The sequence below is a fragment of the Amblyomma mixtum genome, chromosome 2 (assembly GCF_055824585.1).
Source record: "Amblyomma mixtum isolate Tamu chromosome 2, ASM5582458v1, whole genome shotgun sequence".
Taxonomy (NCBI): Eukaryota; Metazoa; Arthropoda; class Arachnida; order Ixodida; family Ixodidae; genus Amblyomma; species Amblyomma mixtum.
The window spans coordinates 163,007,903-163,027,020 of record NC_143013.1 but is presented as its reverse complement, the minus strand read 5'-3'; the positions used below and the strand labels follow the sequence as shown (position 1 = coordinate 163,027,020).

General features: G+C 53.5%; 1 protein-coding gene across 2 annotated transcripts; it reads left to right on the top strand.

Annotated features, from left to right (window-relative positions):
- Nucleotides 1-11,343: 11,343 nt before the first annotated feature.
- On the top strand, nucleotides 11,344-17,754 carry LOC149361450 (uncharacterized). Of its 2 annotated transcripts, XM_089572687.1 has the most exons (2): nucleotides 11,344-12,442; nucleotides 12,542-17,754. In XM_089572687.1, exons 1-2 carry the CDS (start codon nucleotides 12,244-12,246, stop codon nucleotides 16,813-16,815), a joined length of 4,473 nt encoding a protein of 1,490 aa, XP_089428813.1. In that variant the 5' UTR covers nucleotides 11,344-12,243; the 3' UTR covers nucleotides 16,816-17,754. The 2 variants fall into 2 exon arrangements, with proteins under 2 accessions (XP_089428813.1, XP_089428812.1); XM_089572686.1 differs by having other exon boundaries at nucleotides 11,344-17,754.
- The last annotated feature ends 1,364 nt before the right edge of the window (nucleotides 17,755-19,118 follow it).

The following is a 19,118-nucleotide window of genomic DNA, read 5'->3' as shown; positions in this document are numbered from 1 at the left end:
TACATGTTTGCACGAATGAAGCAGCGCAAGGAGACGAGGACTAGACGAGAGAACAAGGACGGGATTTCATTTGTTCAGACTTGTATCTCTGTGTCCAGCTCGGCTTTCTTGCGTTCGATTGCTGCAGCCGCCCTTTTCTCTTGTTCTTCGAGTCTGGCCTTTTCCAGTTGCACCGCGGCTTCTTTCTTCTTGAGAGAAGCCTGTACTCGCGCCGCCGCGGCCTCCGCTCTTGCTCTGGCGGCCAGCATACTTGGCGTGGTCGAGACGGCGAACGCTCCGAACGAGCTGAGCGCGACGAATGCCGTGACTGCACATAGCTTGCTGTTTTCTCAGAGCATGCAAAATGAGACTGGTGCGGACTCACTTCAGCAGCGGGCGACTTGCGGTCCTGTGATGCCATGTCGTCCGTGGCTGCGATGCGAAAACGGAACTTCTGAAGAACGGAGCCAGCCAGAAGAGCGTACGGGCTTTCGAAGAGAGCGCGAAACACCGACACGACGTTGATTGTGTTTTTATTATTCTGATTCCGTGGCACGCGTTGGGGCTGCGGCCACTCCTCAGATGACAGATCGCAAAGACAAGGAAAATCGATCATTTATCCAGTCATTTACAACTTGTAAAAATGCGGTGCGGCCACAGTCGTGCAGCGCGGTAGAAGGAACGAAAAGACACAAGTTACGTATGATGGCACCCTAGAGGGAGGTTATGGTTGCTAGAAGGAGTAAAGAGAGAGAAAGCACGCGGGCGAGAGTGAAGGCGCACAGTGAGGAGGAAGAGAAAGAGTGGGAAGGAGAGAAGTCCAGTGTTTGCACATGAAGCCGGCGCACGGGCGGGAAATTCAAACTGGACTTGGGACAGCACAAGCCCTATACAATTGACCAAAGGAAAGAGGTCCCACGCGATGTGAGAAGACGCATGAACGTGCACCCCATTCAGCAGAATATGCATGCCGCATACAACGTCGAGAGGAGGAAAGCGACAGGGGAAGCCCTGCAGAAGAAATGGGACAAGCAAACTAACACCCTTTACGGGGACACAGCAGTACCAAAGAATGGAGTCATGACTATTGTAGTCTCAACGCCTTGAGGGTCGATGGTGAACTGCGCCTCGGTGAAACCATCTAACCCCACTCACGCAGAGGAGGCAGCTATTTCAGTAGCTGTAGCATCTAACCCCAACGCCGTTGTGCTCACTGATTCCCAGAACGCCTGTCGCAACTTCAGTTACGGATTAATTCATAAGTCAGGGTTGTCATTTATGACTAAGCATCGACCCCACCAAGCCTCAGTCAGCTGGTTTTACGGTCACCTGGAACTACCAGGAGGAAATGAAGCCGCTCAAAGGCATGCCCGAGCTCTTCTATTAACATGAAGGGTGACGTGACCTGATAGGTTTAGCAGTGTATGCTGACAATCTCGAGCCATACAGAACAGCCAGAAAGGAGTACCTAACCCCACACAAATCCCTCCATAAGTTAGAAGAGAACACCCTCAGGAGACTACAAACCAACACATACCCAATAGCAGCTAAATTACACCAGTGATACCCTACACTATACTTTCCGCAGTGCCCACAATGTGGAGAGGTAGCTAACCTCTACCATATGGTGTGGCCATGCGAATTTAATTCCTTAGTTGACCCCAATCCCAAACCCTCGGAGGAGCAGTGGGAGGCTATTCTGCTAAGCGATGATCCTGACCGTCAGCACTGGCTGGTGGGGAGGGCCAGCGCAGCAGCAGCAGCCAATGGACTACCGGACTAGGCGGCCCACTCACACGTTCTGAGATTACTGAACAAATAAAGATGTTTTTAATCAATCAATCAACCTACCCATGAATTTTGACAGGTGCGAATAAAAGTTCTCTTTTTATCCTTCCCAGCCTGTGGCTACTAAGTTAGTGCTGCCATAAGGGTTATTTCGCAATCCTTTTATTGCGAAATCAATACTACTCGCTATTTCAAGCCTTCGCGTGTCCATGCCACAGTTACGTTTGACCTTTAGCGCAGTGAATATGGGCGACCAACTCGCTCTTTCAGATAGCCCTGCTGCAGTTACGCCGCGCCGCGCAACTGTGGTGCTACTGCCGCTGTGACGTCTTACCAGCTGTAGATTATGGGCGAAAAAGTCTCTCCTTTAGAGAGCCCGGCTGCAGTTGCGGTGTGTGTTTGCCGGTCTGCGCAACTGTGGCTCTACTGCCGCTGCGACGTCATACCAGCTGCAGATTATGCGAAGCATATTACAATAGGTAACCCAAGCCCTTCGTGACGGTTACACGCCGTGCACACCACGTGACACAATGACGTCATGACAGATGAGAGACGGGGCTCCAACTCGTGCCGTCACTGCGGTTGCACGCCGTGCAGACCACGTGGTATGGTGACCTCACACCACGTGACAGAATGACGTCACGACAGATGAGAGACGGGGCTCCGACTTGTGCCCTCGCTGCGGTTGGACGCCGTGCAGACCACGTGGTATGGTGACGTCACACCACGTGACACAATGACGTCACGACAGATGAGAGACGGGGCTCCAACTTGTGCCGTCGCTGCGGTTGCAGGCCGGGCAGACTACGTGGTATGGTGACATCATACCACGTGACACAATGACGTCACGACAGATGAGAGACGGGGCTCCAACTTGTGCCGTCGCTGCGGTTGCAGGCCGTGTGAATCACGTGGTATGTCGACGTCACACTCCCGCGCATTTCGAACGCGCGTTCACACTCGGTGTAGGTGAAACGCTCGCTCCACCGGGCAGGCGGACGCGGCTTCCGTGGCAATCCAAGCGCTCACCCAACGCGTGTCTCGGGGTTAGTCGGCGTTCCGCTGTAGCCATGCCGTTGTCTTCCCCCACGACGAAGACTTCTAGTGGTTGTATTAAAATGACCAAGTATTCAGCCAAGGAAAGCCATGTATTACCAAGCCTAGCCATCAATATGCTTGGCATCTCACTAGGCTTAACCTTAGCTAAGCCTCAGCCATTTTTATTTCTCTCAGTCGCAGCAACATCAAAAACAAAATATCAAAAAAAAATTGCCGAACACACTATGAGTCGTCGCGAAGCGGCGGCCGGTAGCCACGCGTGACCCGTAGGCGCGGCGCGCTGCGTTCTTTCAGTTCGGGGCGCTGCGCTTTTGCTTTCGCAACCTTCCAGTCTTAACCGAAGCTAAGCCCCGCCAATTGTTTTTCCTGCACCAAGCCTAAATTCACAATAACAACGCAGTGTGGTATTACAATCAAAATGTCAGCTTACTATGTTCGTCCCTGTAGGTACTCGAGCTGGAGAGGAACATATCGTGAGTGGCAAGTATAGCCGCTCCATGTATGGCACCTTTCCGAAATGGGGCTCGGGCCCCGATGCATGTGAGACGGCTTTGACAGCACCCGTATGTCGCTATGGAGGTTAATTAGGCCACAAAAATCAACCGAGAGAGAGTGACTTTACTGTAACAGGAAATCGGGGCACGCCCCAGGGTCCCCGCACGACCCCATGGCATTCAAGTGTTTATGTTCGTAAGGTCCATGACACTGGCAGCGCGGCCAGTGGCGATGGTCTTCATGGCCGGGTCCTCCTAGCGCAGCAAGGTCTTCCAGTCCTCCCAGGTCTTGAGAGAGAGAGAGAGAAAACTTTATTTACAAAGGAATTCGGGGCACGCCCCAGGGTCCCCGCACGACCCCACTGCACTCAAGTGTTTATGTTCCTGAGGTCCATAACACTGGCAGCACGGCCGGTGGCGATGGTCTGCACGGCCGGGTCCTCCGAATGCAGCAGGGTCTCCCAGTGCTCCCAGGTCTTGAGGTTCTCTAGGTCCCGCGGGGGAGGGTCCGCCGGGCAGAGGGAAAGGATGTGGAGGGAAGAAGCGAAGGGTTCTGGGCATAGGGCGCAAGCAGGAGTGGGGAAGGAGGGATGATAGTGGGTTAGGGTAAGGGGCGAGGGGAGAGTATGTGTTTGTAATCTGCGCCAGAGTGTTGCGTGTCTGTTATCTAGGGAGGGGTGGGGCGGGGGGTAGAGCTGGCGAGAGGCTCTGTATGCCTGGGTCAGCTCACTGAATGAGTGCATGCGATCCTTCGTGAATCCCCGATCCGAGGCCACCTGAGCCCGGTTTAAAGAACCTCGGGCTAAAAGGTTGGCGGCCTCGTTTCCGGGATTCCCGGAGTGCGCAGGCACCCATATCAGCTCCACTTGGCGGGGCGGGGGTGCATCGGGCGAGTCCAGTATGCCAAAAGCAGGGGCATGAACTCGGCCTCGAGCAAAATTTAGAATCGCAGTTTTAGAGTCAGTTAAAATATACCGGGCTTCCGTGCGGGTTATAGCAAGTGCAATGACGGCTTCCTCTGCAGCCTCTGGGGACTTATCTGGAGGGAGAGGTAGTGTGAAGAGGGTGGATGAAGAGGAGTCCACCGCAGCTGCTGTCGCTTCATCACCCGTGCAGGCAGCGTCCACCCATACGGCGTCCGGCTGGGGGCCGTACGCTCGATGGAGTGCCTTCGCACGGGCTCTGCGGCGCTGCTCATGGTGGGACGGGTGCATATTCCTCGGGAGCGGCCTGATGAGAAGCTCTCGATGAAGGGATCGTGGGATGGCGAGAAGGGTTGGGTCGTTGGCCGGTATTTTGATTCCCAGGGAGTCCAGGATATACCGACCTGTGGAAGTTTTTGTGAGCCTGATGTATTGGGCCTGTCGGTGGGCCTCCATCAGTTCCCCGATCGTGTTGTGGAGGCCCATGCCTAGTAATCTGTCTGTGGGTGTGTTGAGGGGAAGATGAAGTGCTACCTTGAATGCCTTGCGAATCAAAGCATCCAAAGCGTTTATGTCATGTATGGATAGTTGTAAGTATGGGGTAGTGTACAGTACACGGCTTAGGACAAAGGCATGAATGAGGCGACATAGGTCGCGCTCCTTCATGCCTCTATGATGTCCCGAAACCCTGCGGATGAGGTGCGATATCGCGCCTGCAACCTGCTTGAGTTTCTTGAGGGTAGTGGTGTTTTTGCCATCGTTCTGGATGTGCAAGACCAATACACGGAGGGTGCCAACCTCAGGTACCGGGTAACCATTCAATTCAATGGCAATGGGGGAGCGGGGACAGCGGTGGTTCTTAGGCCGGATGAGGAGCAGTTCGGACTTCTCTGGGGAGCAAGACAGTCCGATGGTCCGTGCGTAATTTTGGGTGAGGGTGGCTGCTTCCTGTAAGGTGTTCTCTATGTCGCCGTCACTCCCGTGGGTGGTCCACAGGGTGATATCGTCGGCATAAAGAGTGTGCTTGAGGTGGGGAATAGTTGCCAATTTCCGGGCTAGGGGTATGATGGTTATGTTAAAGAGAAAGGGGGAAAGAACGGACCATTGAGGGGTGCCGATACTCTGAAGTGTGTAGGAGGTGGAAGACAGAGGCCCGAAGTGTATCTCAGCCGTGCGGTCAGTCAGGAATGCTTGAATGTAGGCATACGTGGGCACATCCACGTTCAATGGGGATAGAGCAGTCATGATCGCCTGATGTTCAATGCGATCAAAAGCTTTGGAGAGATCCAAAGCTAAGACTGCCTTGATGTGACCTGGAAGAAGCGGGTCAAAAAGGTCGTGTGTGAGTTGCAGCATGGCATCCTGTGCGGATAGATGAGGGCGGAATTCCACCATGCTATGCGGGTAGAGATTGTTGTCCGCCATGTGACTTGTGAGTCTCGCTAACACAACATGCTCGAGGAGCTTCCCGAGGCATGAGGTTAGCGAAATCGGGCGAAGGTTTTGAATGGTGAGTGGTTTGTTGGGTTTTGGTATAAATATTACCTTCGCGTGGCGCCAGGACTGCGGGAGGTTACCCTCCATCCAGCACTGGTTGAAGTATTTCGTAATGTGGGTGATCGATTGGTCATCCAGATTACGGAGCATGGAGTTTGTGATTTGGTCTGCACCAGGTGCGGAGTTGGCGCGGAAAGTCAGGAGGGCCGCTCTGACTTCCGTCTCCGTGATGTCGGTGTCGAGTGTTGGATTTGCTTGTCCTGTGTAGTGCGGTAGAGGTATGGGGCCGCCTGGAGATGTGTACATGGTTTGAAGTGTGTCTAGAAGGGTGTCGGGATCGTCAATGTGTTCATGTGTGAGGCGTGTCACGTGGTGCTGTGCTGCTGATTTGGTGCGTGTGGGGTCAATGAGGTGTCGGAGGAGTTGCCATGCACGTTTGCTGGACAGGTTTCCGGCGATGCCGTCACATATCTGTCCCCAGTTGGATCGACAGAGCTCCTCAGAGTGCTGTTGGATTTGTGTCTGCAGCGCGGCCAGCCGCTTTTTAAGCGTTCTGTTGTGTTTGTTGCCTTTCCAGCGTTCCAGGATGCTGTGATAAGCCTCCCAGAGGTGGGCTAGGCGTGTGTCAAGGGTCGGTGTTTCGGTTGTAGTTTCAATGTGTCGTGTGTTGTGGTGAACGTCATGCTTGAGTGATTGCACCCATGCATCGATGTCTGCGATGGGAGTGTCTGGGAGGGCGGTGCGTGCAGCGCGAAAGGCATGCCAGTTAATGAGATCGTGTGTCATATTTTCGTGACGGGGTGGTTTGTATGGGACAGTGATTTGTATAATGTAATGATCACTGCCCAGTGTATGTTGTGTTCTGTCCCAGGTAACGCCGCGGATACAGCGGCTCAGCGTCAGGTCCGGACTGGTGTCCATGCTGACACTGTTGCCGATCCGCGTAGGCGTCTGAAACGTGTTGTGCACAGTGAGTTGGAGGTTATGCAGGAGCAGCCAGAGCCTGCGACCTCGATGTGTCGTGGTTGTGTATCCCCAGTCAGTATGCTGACTGTTGAAGTCCCCACCGATGAGTAGGGGATGTTTCCCTGCTAGATGGTGTAGCTTTCGCAGAAGTGATTCTAGCGGGGCCATCGGCAGGGACGGGGGGTGGTATATGTTTGCTATAAATATAGAAGGAAGTGAATGTGTGTGATGTATAATTTCCGTGATCACGCAGGGCGTCTCAGACGTAATGTGATGAGTTTTGTAGGTGAGGCTGCGGTGGATGAGTGTGGATGCCCTGGGTGTGTTAGTGGTATCCGAGTGTGTAGATGTGTAGCTGGGGAGGGTTGCTCGGTGTGCAGTCTCCTGGAGAAGAAGTATGTGGGGCGTGGGTGTGATGGTGGGAAGGAGAAGTTGTAGAGGTGCGCGCTTTGCCCGGAAGCCGCGGCAGTTCCAAGTTATAATGGGGAGATAATTAGTGTTTGAGGTCTTGAGGTTTTCTAGGCTCCGCGGGTAGCTCCAGCCGGGCAGATGGAGATGTGGAGGGAACATGTTAAGGGATTTGGGCATAGGGCGCAAACAGGAGTTTGCAAGGAGAAACATAGTGGTCTATGGTGATGGGTGAGGGGAGAGAGTGTCTGTAGTCTGCTCCAGAGCTTTTCGTGTTTGGAATCAAAGGAGAGGTGGGGCGGGGGGTAGAGCTGGCGCCAGGCCCTCTAGGCATGCGTCAGCTTGCTGAGTGAGTGCATGCGCTCCTTCGTGAATCCCGATCCGAGGCCATCTGAGCCTGGCCTAAAGAACCTCGGGCTGAAAGAGAGAGGAATTCGGGGCACGCCCCAGGGTTCCCGCACGACCCCATTCCACTCAAGTGTTTAAAAGCTCGTACATTGAGCTCCCATAAGCCTTAAAACTTTTTTTTTTTGGGGGGGGGGGGGGGGGGGGGGGTGTAACGTTGTCTACGTTATGCCTCGTCCAGCCTCCTCTCCAGCCGCGGCTCGAACAGTGAGCACTGCAGCATGGGCGGGTCAGAGTTTTGATATGTTCCTGAGGCACATAACACTGGCAGCCCGGCTGGTGGTGATGGTCTGCACGGCCGGGTCTTCCTAGCGCAGCAGGGTCTCCCAGTCCTCCCAGGTCTTTAGGTTCTCTAGGTCCCGCGGGGGTGGATCCGCCGGGCAGAGGGAAATGATATGGAGAGAAGAAGCGAAGGGTTCTGAGCATAAAGCACATGCCGTAGTGGGGAAGGATGGATGATAGTGGGCTAGGGTAAGGGGTGAGTGGAGAGAGTGTGTCTGTAGTCTGTGCCAGTGTTGCTTGTTTGTTATCTAGGGAGGAGTAGGGAGGAGGAGTATCTAGGGAGGAGTAGGAATAGGTTATCTAGGGAGGCTTTGTAGGCCTGCGTCAGCTCGCTGAATGAGTGCATGCGCTCCTTCGCGAATCCCCGATCCGAGGCCACCTGAGCCCGGTTTAAAGAACCTCAGGCTAAAAGCTTGGCGGCCTCGTTTCCGGGATTCCGGACTGCGCAAGCATCCATATCAGCTCCCCTTGGCGGGGTGGGGGTGCATCGGGAGAGGCGGGTATGCCGAACGCAGGGACATGGACTCGGCCTCAAGCAAAATTTAGAATCGCAGTTTTAGATCGCTTAAAATGTACGGGGCTTCCATGCGGGTGATAGCAAGTGCAATGGCAGCTTCCTCTGCAGCCTCTGGGCAGGTGTCTGGAGGGAGAGGTAGTGTGAGGAGGGCGGGTAAAGAGGAGTTCACCACAGCTGCGGTCGCTTCATCACCCGTGCAGGCAGCGTCCAACCATACGGCGTCCGGCTCGGGGCCGTACGCTCGATGGAGTGCCTTCGCACGGGCTCTGCGGCGCTGCTCATGGTGAGACAGGTGCATATTTCTCGGGACCTGCCTCATTAGGAGCTCCCGGTGAAGGGGTCGTGGGATGTCGAATAGGGTTGCGAAGTTGGCCGGTATTCTGATTCCGAGGGAGTCCAGAATATACCGACGTGTGGAGGTTTGTGTGAGCCTGATGTATTGGGCCTGTCGGCGGGCCTCCACCAATTCCTCGATCGTGTTATGGAGGCCCAGGCCTAATAACCTGTCTGTGGGTGTGTTGAGGGGAGCATGAAGTGCTACCTTGAATGCCTTGCGAATCAAAGCATCCGAAACGTTTATGTGATGTTTGGGTAGTTGTAAGTATGGGGTAGTCTACAACACACGGCTGAGGGCAAAGGCATGAATGAGGCGACATAGGTCGCGCTGCTGCATGCCTCTATGATGTCCCGAGACTCTGCGGATGAGGTGCGATATCGCGCCTACAACCTGCTTGAGTTTCTTGAGGGTGGTGGTGTTTTTGCCATCGTTCTGGATATGGTGGCCTAATATACGGAGGGTGCCAACCTCAGGTACCGGGTCACCACTCAGTTCAATGGTAATGGGGCAGCGGGGGTCGCGGTGCTTCTTAGGTTGGATGAGGAAGAGTTCGGTCTTCTCTGGGGGGCAAGACAGTCCGATGGTCGGTGCGTAATTTTGGGGGGTGTGGCTGCTTCCTGTAAGGTGTTCTCTATGCCGCCGTCACTGCCGTGGATGGTCCACAGGGTGATATCGTCGGCATAAAGAGTGTGCTTCAGGTGAAGAATAGTTGCCAATTTTCGGGCGAGGGGGATGAGGGTGATGTTAAACAAAAAGGGGGAGGGGACGGACCCTTGCGGGGTGCCGATGCTCTGAAGCGTGTAGGAGGGGGAAGACAGAGGGCCAAGTGTATCTCAGCCGTGCGGTCAGTGAGGAATGATTGAATGTAGACGTACGTGGGCACATCCACGTTCAATGGGGATAGAGCAGTCATAAGAGCCTGATTTTCAATGCAGTCAAAAGTCTTGGAGAGATCCAAAGCTAAGACTGCCTTGGTGTGACGTGGAAGAAGCGGATCGAAAATGTCGTGTGTGAGTTGCAGCATTGCGTCCTGTGCCGGTGAAAGGGGGCAGAATCCCAGCATGTTTTGCGGGTAAAGATCGTTGTCCGCCATGTGGCATGTTAGTCTCGCTAACGCAACATGCTAGAGGAGCTTCCCGAGGCATGAGCTTAACGAAATCGGGCGAAGGTGGTGGTGTGTATGTGGTTGGTTGGGTTCAGGTATGTGATATTACTGTCGCGTGGCGCCAGGACTGCGGAAGGTTACTCTCCCTCCAACAGTGGTGGAAGTATTTCGTAATGTGGGTGATCGATTGGTCATCCAGATTACGGAGCATGGAGTTTGTGATTTTGTCTGCACGAGGTGCAGAGTTGGCGCGGAGAATCAGGAGGGCCGCTCTGACTTACGTCTTCGTGATGTCTGTGTCGAGTGTGGGTTTTGATTGTCCTGTGTATAGGGCAGAGGTGTACACGGTTTGAAGTGTCTCTAGGAGGGTGTAGGGATCGTCATGTGTCCATGTGTGAGGCGCGTGACGTGGGGCTGTGTTGCTGATTTGATGCGTTCGGGGTCAATGAGGTGTCGGAGGAGTTGCCATGCTCGTTTGCTGGATAGGTTTTCGGCGATGCCGTCACGTGTCTGACCCTAGTTAGATCGGCACAGCTCCTCAGAATGCTGTTGGATTTGTGTCTGCAGCGTGACCACCGCTTTTTAAGCGTTCTGTTGAGTTTATTGCTTTTCCAGCCTTCCAGGAGGCTGTGATAAACCTCCCAGAGGTGGGCTATGCGTGATTCGAGGGTAGAGGTTTCGGTTGTAGTTTCAATGTGTCGCGTTTTGTGATGCACTTCATGCTTGAGTGACTGCACACGAAGACACTTTGGAAATTCTAAATTCTGCTTTGTGGAAGCCTTCTGGTCAACCTACTGCCGCTTCCCCGAACCGCTTGTCGAGTGGCGGGAAAACTGGCGCCGTGGGTAAGTGGGTGCCTGAATCGACCTGTTGTGTTGTTGGTGAGGCCGTATAAGCGGTTGCCTAAAAACCATCCCGGTGGACACCCGAACCGCACGACAAAGGAAGGGAGGAAGTGGGAGGGAAAAAAACAGAAAGAAGGCCCGTAATGAAGAAAATGAATTTGAGGAAAGAATATTACGGACGAGGCTGCGCCTTGAGCGGAGGAGAGGCCACAGTTGGCACGGTTTTTTCGCGCGGACGTACACCGCGAGCATGGATGGACACCGCGACCGCATGAGCCATTAAAGGTTTAGACCTGATTATCGCAGTATTCGCACTACCAACACGCCCGAGGTGGACAAACATCTCTTACACCTTTGGGACGCCAGACGGGGCCTACTAAAAAGGTGGAAAAGGCAAAAGCATAATAGGCGGCTCAAGCGTAAGATCGCTGAGGTCACCAGACAAGCCGAAGAATATGCGACGGAGCTCTCGAGGCGCGACTGGAACCAAAAGTGCAACGAACTTCAGGGGACTCTAGGTTGGGCCAAGACATGGGCCTTGCTAAGGGCTCTCATAGACTCAACCACGACAAAATCCGAAACTCGTAAGACGACCCAAAGGATCGCGCACCAGTTCCAAGGCACTGACGAGGAACTACTACAGAACATCAAGCAGCGTTATATCGGCAATGCAACACACGCCGACAGCAGCTTGGCATACACGGGCAAAGCGAATCCCGCTCTGGACGAACCCCTTACCATTGTTACGACTCGCCTTCGTCCTGGGGAAGACGACGACATGGCAGCAGCGAAACGCCGACAAACCCCGAGACGCGCGTTGGGTGAACGCCTGGATGGCCACGGAAGCCGCGTCCGTCTGCCCGGTTGAGCGAGCGTTTCCCGTACACCGAGTGGGAACGCGCGTTCGAAATGCGCGCGAACGCCGCTCATGGACATTTCGGCGTCTGCGCTACGTGGTTGGCATCGTTCCCCTCTCCCAGCGCGTGACGACGGCGTGATCTCTCGGGAGTGAGTGAGTGCGTGCGTGTCGGTGATTGGTGCCAGTGAAACCCGGCCCCCATCTAGGGACCCTAGGGAAGAGAACTCTTAAAAAGCCGGCAGCGGCACGGCCGAAGAGCTTTTGTCATCATGCTCTCCTGTTGAGCTGTCGTGATGCAGCGTTCCTGCAGCTCACTTGTAAATATTCATGTATAAATTCCTCTTCATTGTCTTTTCCCAGCAGCCTCGTCTCAGGCGTCCCTCATTTTGCTCTCCGGAGCACGTCCATGCTACCTCGACCGTAACAAACTGGTGGCAGCGGTGGGATGCTGCGACCTCGTCCCTAACAAACTGGTTGGCAGCGGTGGGACGCGAATCGTCGGACGCCGGCGGAGAGTTGCGGACAACGGGACGCTGAGCAGCAGAACGGCGAGTCGGGGGCAGTGCAACGAGCCCTGTGTGTTGACTGGTTGCCTGCAGCGGACCGACTGCGCTGGATTCTTGGCTGCGAGGTTTGGTGAGTGCGGAACTTTCTTCTGCTGAGTTTTGCCAGGCTTTTGTTAGTGTCGGGAACAGAGCTGGTAATTGGGTTGTCGTTGCTGCTGGGTTAGTTGCAGCAAGACAATAGCGGGCAGTAGAGAAGCAGTACTCAGAGCAGCCATGGATTGGAAGACGCTGCGCAAACCAAAGTTACTGGAGCTTGCGAAAGAGTTGGGTCTGGAGGTATCAGACAAACTCAGAAAACCAGAACTGCTGAAGGCTATTCTTGCGTTGGAGGCTGAAGATGACGAGCTTGCGGAATGCCTTGAGGCCATTGAGGAGAGGGAATTGGCAAAAAGAGAACAAGAGGAACGCGAACGTAAAGAAAAGCAAGAGGAACGCGAACGTAAAGAAAAACAAGAGCAAGAGGAACGCGAACGTAAAGAAAAACAAGAGCAAGAGGAACGCGAACGTAAAGAAAAACAAGAGAAAGAGGAACTTGAACGTAAAGAAAAACAAGAGAAAGAGGAACGCGAGTGTCAATACGCTTTGGAAATGAAGCGTCTCGACATAGAGATGGAACGCGTTCGTGGGTCAAGTCAGGCACACGGTGCAGGAGAGCGGGTATCGTACAAAATGACTGACTTAATGCGGCCGTTTCAGACTGGAGACGACATTGGTTTCTTCCTTGTTAACTTCGAGCGAACGTGCGAGTATCAGCGGTTTTCTAAGGAAACGTGGCCACGGCGTTTGCTCACTTTGTTGCCCGCTGAGGCGGCCGACGTAATCGCTCGCCTGAAGAAAGAGGAGGCGGAGGATTACGATCTTGTGAAATCGAGTCTGCTTAAAAAGTACAGGCTGTCGGCAGAAGCGTTCCGTCGGAAGTTTCGCGAAACGGAGAAAGACAAAAACGAGTCATATCCGGATTTCGCCTACAAGCTTATGTCAAACATGCAGGAATGGCTTAAAGAAGAGAAAGCGTTTGGCAATCACGAGAAAGTTCTGCAGTGTTTCGGGCTGGAGCAATTTTATAGACGATTACCGGAAAACGTGCGGTACTGGGTCTTGGACAGGCCAGACGTTAGTACCGTGGCGAGAGCCGCTGAGTTAGCAGAGGAGTTTGTGACTCGTCGGGCTCGCGGAGCCAGGGACGGTCAACGGGGTGAATTCGGCTCGAAGTTTGAGAGGCCGAAGTTCACGCCCATCAGACCAAAGGAGGGCAAACGTGGTGCGGATGCGAGTAAAAATGATCCGACCGGGCGCACAGAGACGGCGGCAGCCGACAACGAACGCAGGAAGAGGTTAGAGGCGAGGCAAACGCGCGTGTGTTATACTTGCCAGAAGCCGGGACACTTTTGGGCGCAGTGTCCCGAAGCGAAAACTAAGCTCGTATTTTTGTCAGTATGCAGTAATGACGAGAACATGAAGCTTCTGGAGCCGTACATGCGAGACCTCGTCGTGAACGGGAAAGAGTGCCGAGTGCTTCGTGATTCCGCGGCGACGATGGATGTGGTTCACCCCTCTTTCGTAGAACCCGATATGTTCACGGGCGAGTGCGCATGGATCAAGCAAGCCGTGGAGGCACATAGCGTGTGTCTGCCCGTTGCAAAAGTGCGTATTGAAGGACCTTTCGGCGCACTTGAGACAGAGGCCGCGGTGTCATCTATGCTCCCCCCTCAGTATCCGTACCTATTTTCAAACAGGTCCGATCACCTCCTGCGCGAAAAGGGACTCGTGTTTGGTGAGGGTAGCGTTCAGGCCTTGACCAGATCGAGAGCTCGGGAGCTTGCTGCAAAGGCGGTAGTTGCGGAGGCGACGTTGCCGAACAGGGAGGAAGGGTCGGAGGTACAGCACACTGAGGTTCACAGCATATCCGCACAGGGCAGAAGGGAGCCTGAATCATTGAAGGCATCGGATAAGCTAGAGAGAATCCCGGACCCGGGAACACTAGAGGAGCTATCGGCAGACCTGCTCATCGCGCCGACGTCAGATGGACTTGATAGGTTGCTAAAAGTCCGCAGTTCTGATCTGATAGCCGAGCAACAAAATGACCGCAGCCTAGAGAATATCCGCCGCAATGTAAGAGAAGGGATCGCACAGAAAAGGGTACGTTTTGTAGAAAGAAGAGGTGTCCTGTACCGGAGGTATCTAGACCGTAGGGGAGTAGAGTTCGATCAGTTGGTCGTTCCTCAGTGCTACCGTCAGGATCTGTTGCGCTTGTCGCATGGAGGTTCGTGGTCCGGGCACCTGGGAGTTAAAAAGACTAAGAACCGTCTGCTGCAAGAATACTATTGGCCGGGGTGTTTTCGTGACGCAGAGCAGTTCGTAAGGACGTGTGACACCTGTCAGCGTGTGGGAAAACCGGGGGACCAGGCGCGAGCGCCGTTGAAGTTGGTGCCTATCATTACGGAGCCCTTTAGACGGCTCGTTATTGACATAGTGGGACCCCTGCCGGTAACAACATCAGGGCACAAACACATTTTGACTGTGATCTGCCCAGCGACCAAGTTCCCCGAGGCAGTCCCGCTTAAAGAACTCAGCTCGGTTGAGGTTGTTAATGCACTACTGTCCATATTCGCACGGGTCGGTTTTCCTGCGGAAATTCAGTCAGATCAGGGCACGGTGTTTACAAGCGCTGTGACCACGGCCTTTCTGGAAAGGTGTGGGATAAAGCTTTTACATAGCTCCGTGTACCATCCTCAGTCGAACTCCGTTGAAAAGCTTCACTCCGTCATGAAGCGTGTGTTGAGAGCATTGTGTTTTGAGAGTAAAACAGACTGGGAGCTGTGCCTGCCTGCAGCGATGTTTGCATTAAGAACCGCGCCCCATGAGGCTACCGGCTTTTCGCCAGCGGAGCTTGTGTACGGTCGCACTTTGCGATCTCCGCTCCGCATACTTCGAGAATCGTGGGAAGGCCGGGGTGATGACCCAGTCGTGGTGGAGTACGTGCTTGGGTTACTCGAACGGTTAAAAAGGGCACAGGAGTTGTCAGGTGAAGCAATGTCCAAAGCGCAGCAGAAGGCCAAAATTTATTATGATCGGACAGCTAGGGCCCGTCGTTTTGAGGTTGGCGATGAGGTATTGATTTTACGCACATCGCTGAAAAACAAGCTCGAAGTGCAGTGGGAGGGTCCGGCACAGATTGTGGAAAGATTATCAGACGTTAATTACGTGGTGAAGCTACCAGGAAAGCGTAAAGTCCAGCAGGTTTATCACTGTAATCTGCTCAAACCATATAGACAAAGGGAAGCAGTGGTGTGTATGATGGTAAACGCTCCCGAAGAGCTTCCGCTCGAGCTCCCGGGATTGGGTTCAGTGACAAACAGGGAAGGCACTGAACAAGTAATTAGTGACTTGATATCGAAAGCACCGCTGTCGCCTGAGCAGAAAGACGAGTTGCACGAGCTCCTGCGAGAGTTTCGAGGTCTGTTCTCTGATAGGCCGGGTAGGACTTCCGTGCTTACTCATGACATTGAACTTACCTCGGCAGAGCCAGTACGGTCCAAGGCGTATCGGGTGCCGCCGCGCCAGCGCGAGATTATCGAAGCTGAGGTAAAGAAAATGCTGGAGCTGGATGTTATTGAGGCTTGTGAGAGTGATTATACCTCCCCTTTGATTTTAGTCGAGGTACCGGGCAAGGACCCTCGCCCTTGCGTCGATTACCGCAAGCTTAATTCCATCACTAAGGATCAAATTTATCCGATCCCAAACATCGAGGAGCGCATCGAGAAGGTTAGTAACGCTCAGTTTATCTCCACACTGGATCTGGTCAGGGGTTACTGGCAGGTTCCCCTTACAGAGCAGGCTAGTAGATACGCGGCGTTCATTTCACCTATGGGAACATTCCGTCCTAAAGTTTTGAGTTTCGGTTTGAAGAATGCGCCGTACTGCTTTTCTAGCCTCATGGACAAAGTGTTGCGAGGGCAGGAAATGTTCGCTTTGCCGTATTTAGACGACATAGCCATATTCTCCGCATCCTGGCCTGAGCATAAGGCCCACTTGCGTGCGGTTCTAACCCGCCTGCGCGACGCGAGCTTGACGGTCAAGGCCCCCAAGTGCCAGTTGGCACAGGCCGAGGTTGTCTACCTCGGTCACGTGATTGGTCAGGGCCGTCGCCGCCCTTCTGAAATAAAGGTCGCCGCGATACGAGAGTTTCCGCAGCCGCGCACGAAGACTGATATCAGGTCTTTCTTGGGTGTCGCCGGCTACTATCAGAGGTACATTCCCAGGTATTCTGATATCGCGAGTCCTCTGACAGATGCTCTCAGAAAAACAGAGCCACAAACAGTGGTCTGGGACGAAAAGAAGGAAAGGGCCTTTAGCGCCCTAAAGAGCGCTCTAACAAGTCAGCCCGTGCTACGCTCCCCTGACTACACTAAATGTTTCGTGGTTCAGTGCGATGCTAGCGAACGCGGCATGGGCGTTGTTTTGTGCCAAAAGGAAAATGGAGAAGAGGAGCACCCTGTCCTGTATGCTAGTCGTAAACTGACCAGTCGTGAGCAGGCGTACAGCGCCACCGAGAAAGAGTGCGCGTGTCTCGTGTGGGCCGTTCAGAAATTGTCGTGCTACCTTGCCGGCTCGAGGTTTATCATAGAGACGGATCATTGCCCTCTCCAGTGGCTGCAAACAACCTCTTCCAAAAATGGCCGCCTCCTGCGCTGGAGCCTCGCTTTGCAACAATATTCTTTTGAGGTGCGCTACAAAAAGGGTAGTCTCAACGGTAACGCCGATGGCTTAAGTCGAGGTCCCTAGCGCAAGAGTCAGCATCATAGTTGCAGTTTGCTGGTAGTTTTTTTCCTGATATAGGATTTTGAGCCTATTGGTTTTGTTTATTTTTTTTAATTAAGATGCGCTTTGTGGTGTAATGTGCCGATCTGTGGGAGTTTTGTGAGTGCTGCTGGACTACTCCCAGTGATTAATTAATTGACTTTGTTTGAGGGAAAGAGCCTGGCATAGCTTAGTGGGGATTGTGTCGTGCTTGCGGACTGAGCGGTTGAGTTTTCGGCGTGGTTCTAACGCTAGCGGAGCACGAGTCACTTTGCAGTGCCCTTTGGGAACCTGCACATGCGAAGGAAGACTTCGGGGTGCGCTGAGCTCCAGAACCGCCGAGAGAGAACCGACTGCAGTTGAGACCAGCCTCAAGCGACATCCCTCCGGACAGCGGATGCTGTCCCCTGTCCATCGGGATCTCCTTCCCCCGGCGGGGCAGTCTGTTACGACTCGCCTTCGTCCTGGGGAAGACGACGACATGGCAGCAGCGAAACGCCGACAAACCCCGAGACGCGCGTTGGGTGAACGCCTGGATGGCCACGGAAGCCGCGTCCGTCTGCCCGGTTGAGCGAGCGTTTCCCGTACACCGAGTGGGAACGCGCGTTCGAAATGCGCGCGAACGCCGCTCATGGACATTTCGGCGTCTGCGCTACGTGGTTGGCATCGTTCCCCTCTCCCAGCGCGTGACGACGGCGTGATCTCTCGGGAGTGAGTGAGTGCGTGCGTGTCGGTGATTGGTGCCAGTGAAACCCGGCCCCCATCTAGGGACCCTAGGGAAGAGAACTCTTAAAAAGCCGGCAGCGGCACGGCCGAAGAGCTTTTGTCATCATGCTCTCCTGTTGAGCTGTCGTGATGCAGCGTTCCTGCAGCTCACTTGTAAATATTCATGTATAAATTCCTCTTCATTGTCTTTTCCCAGCAGCCTCGTCTCAGGCGTCCCTCATTTTGCTCTCCGGAGCACGTCCATGCTACCTCGACCGTAACAAACTGGTGGCAGCGGTGGGATGCTGCGACCTCGTCCCTAACACCATACAAGAAGTCAGACACGCTGTGATGTCCGCCACAAAGAACACAACATCAGGGAGGGATGGCATCACTAATGCCATGATAAGAAATTTGGATGACAATTCAATCAAAAGATTCACAGAATTCGTCAATAAACACTGGGAACAGGGGACCCTCCCGGACGACTGGCGACATGCGGAAATAGTAATGATTCCGAAGTCCGGAAAGACTCCAAACCTGGAAAATCTTAGACCCATTTCGTTAACATCATGCTTGGGAAAAGTGTACGAGAGAGTTGTGCATCACAGGTTGCAGACCCACCTTGAGGACAACGAACTCATGCCGCACACTATGTTTGGATTTCGAAAATACCTATCGAAACAAGACGTTCTCCTGCAGATCAAGGAGGAGGTGCTTACTACCGTTCCAAAATATGGAGAAAACATCTTGCTCGCTCTCGATCTTCAAGCGGCCTTCCACAACGTCAGTCATAGGGCTGTGCTGGAGGGGCTCAGCAAACTGGGTTGTGGGCAGAGAATATTCAACTATGTGAAAGCCTTTCTGACTAACCGAACCGCTACCATTGGAATAGGAGGCATCAGGACTGACACCTTCAACACCCCCGAAAAAGGAACACCGCAAGGCTGTGTGTTATCACCTATGCTTTTTAATATTGTAATGATTGGTTTAGCAAGGGCGCTTGAAGAAATTGAAGGAATCAGGCATGCCATCTACGCAGATGATGTCACAATCTGGGTGACAAGGGGATCCTTAGGAGAAAAACAAGAGCTTCTTCAGCGAGCAGCAGACACGTTCAACGCATACGCCCGACACTGTGGACTCGCATGCTCCCCTGAAAAATCCGAGGTGCTCAGAGTCTACAGACAAGGGTATGATCTGCAAAACTCCATAGATATCTACATAGGGGAAACGAAGGTTCCGGAAGTATCGAAAGTTAAGATCCTCGGCATGTGGATCCAAAGCAACCGTCGTATTGATCACACGATCAGACAGCTAGCAAATACCACAGCACAGATCACCAGGATGATTGCAAGAATTTCCAACAGAAGAAGAGGTATGAAGGAGGAAGACACATGTAGGCTAGTACAGGCCCTCGTGGTCAGTAGGATCTCATACGGCGTCCCCTACCAAACACCGCTCGAGCAAGAAAAGGAGCAGTTAGAGGCAATTCTTAGAAAAGCATACAAATGCGCTCTCGGACTGCCGGTCAACACTTCGACGGAGAAATTCCTTAAACTGGGCATAAACAACACAGTACA

Excerpts from the sequence above, each read along its gene's own strand:
- LOC149361450 (XM_089572686.1), top strand. The coding sequence starts at position 12,244 with ATGGATTGGAAGACGCTGCGCAAACCAAAGTTACTGGAGCTTGCGAAA.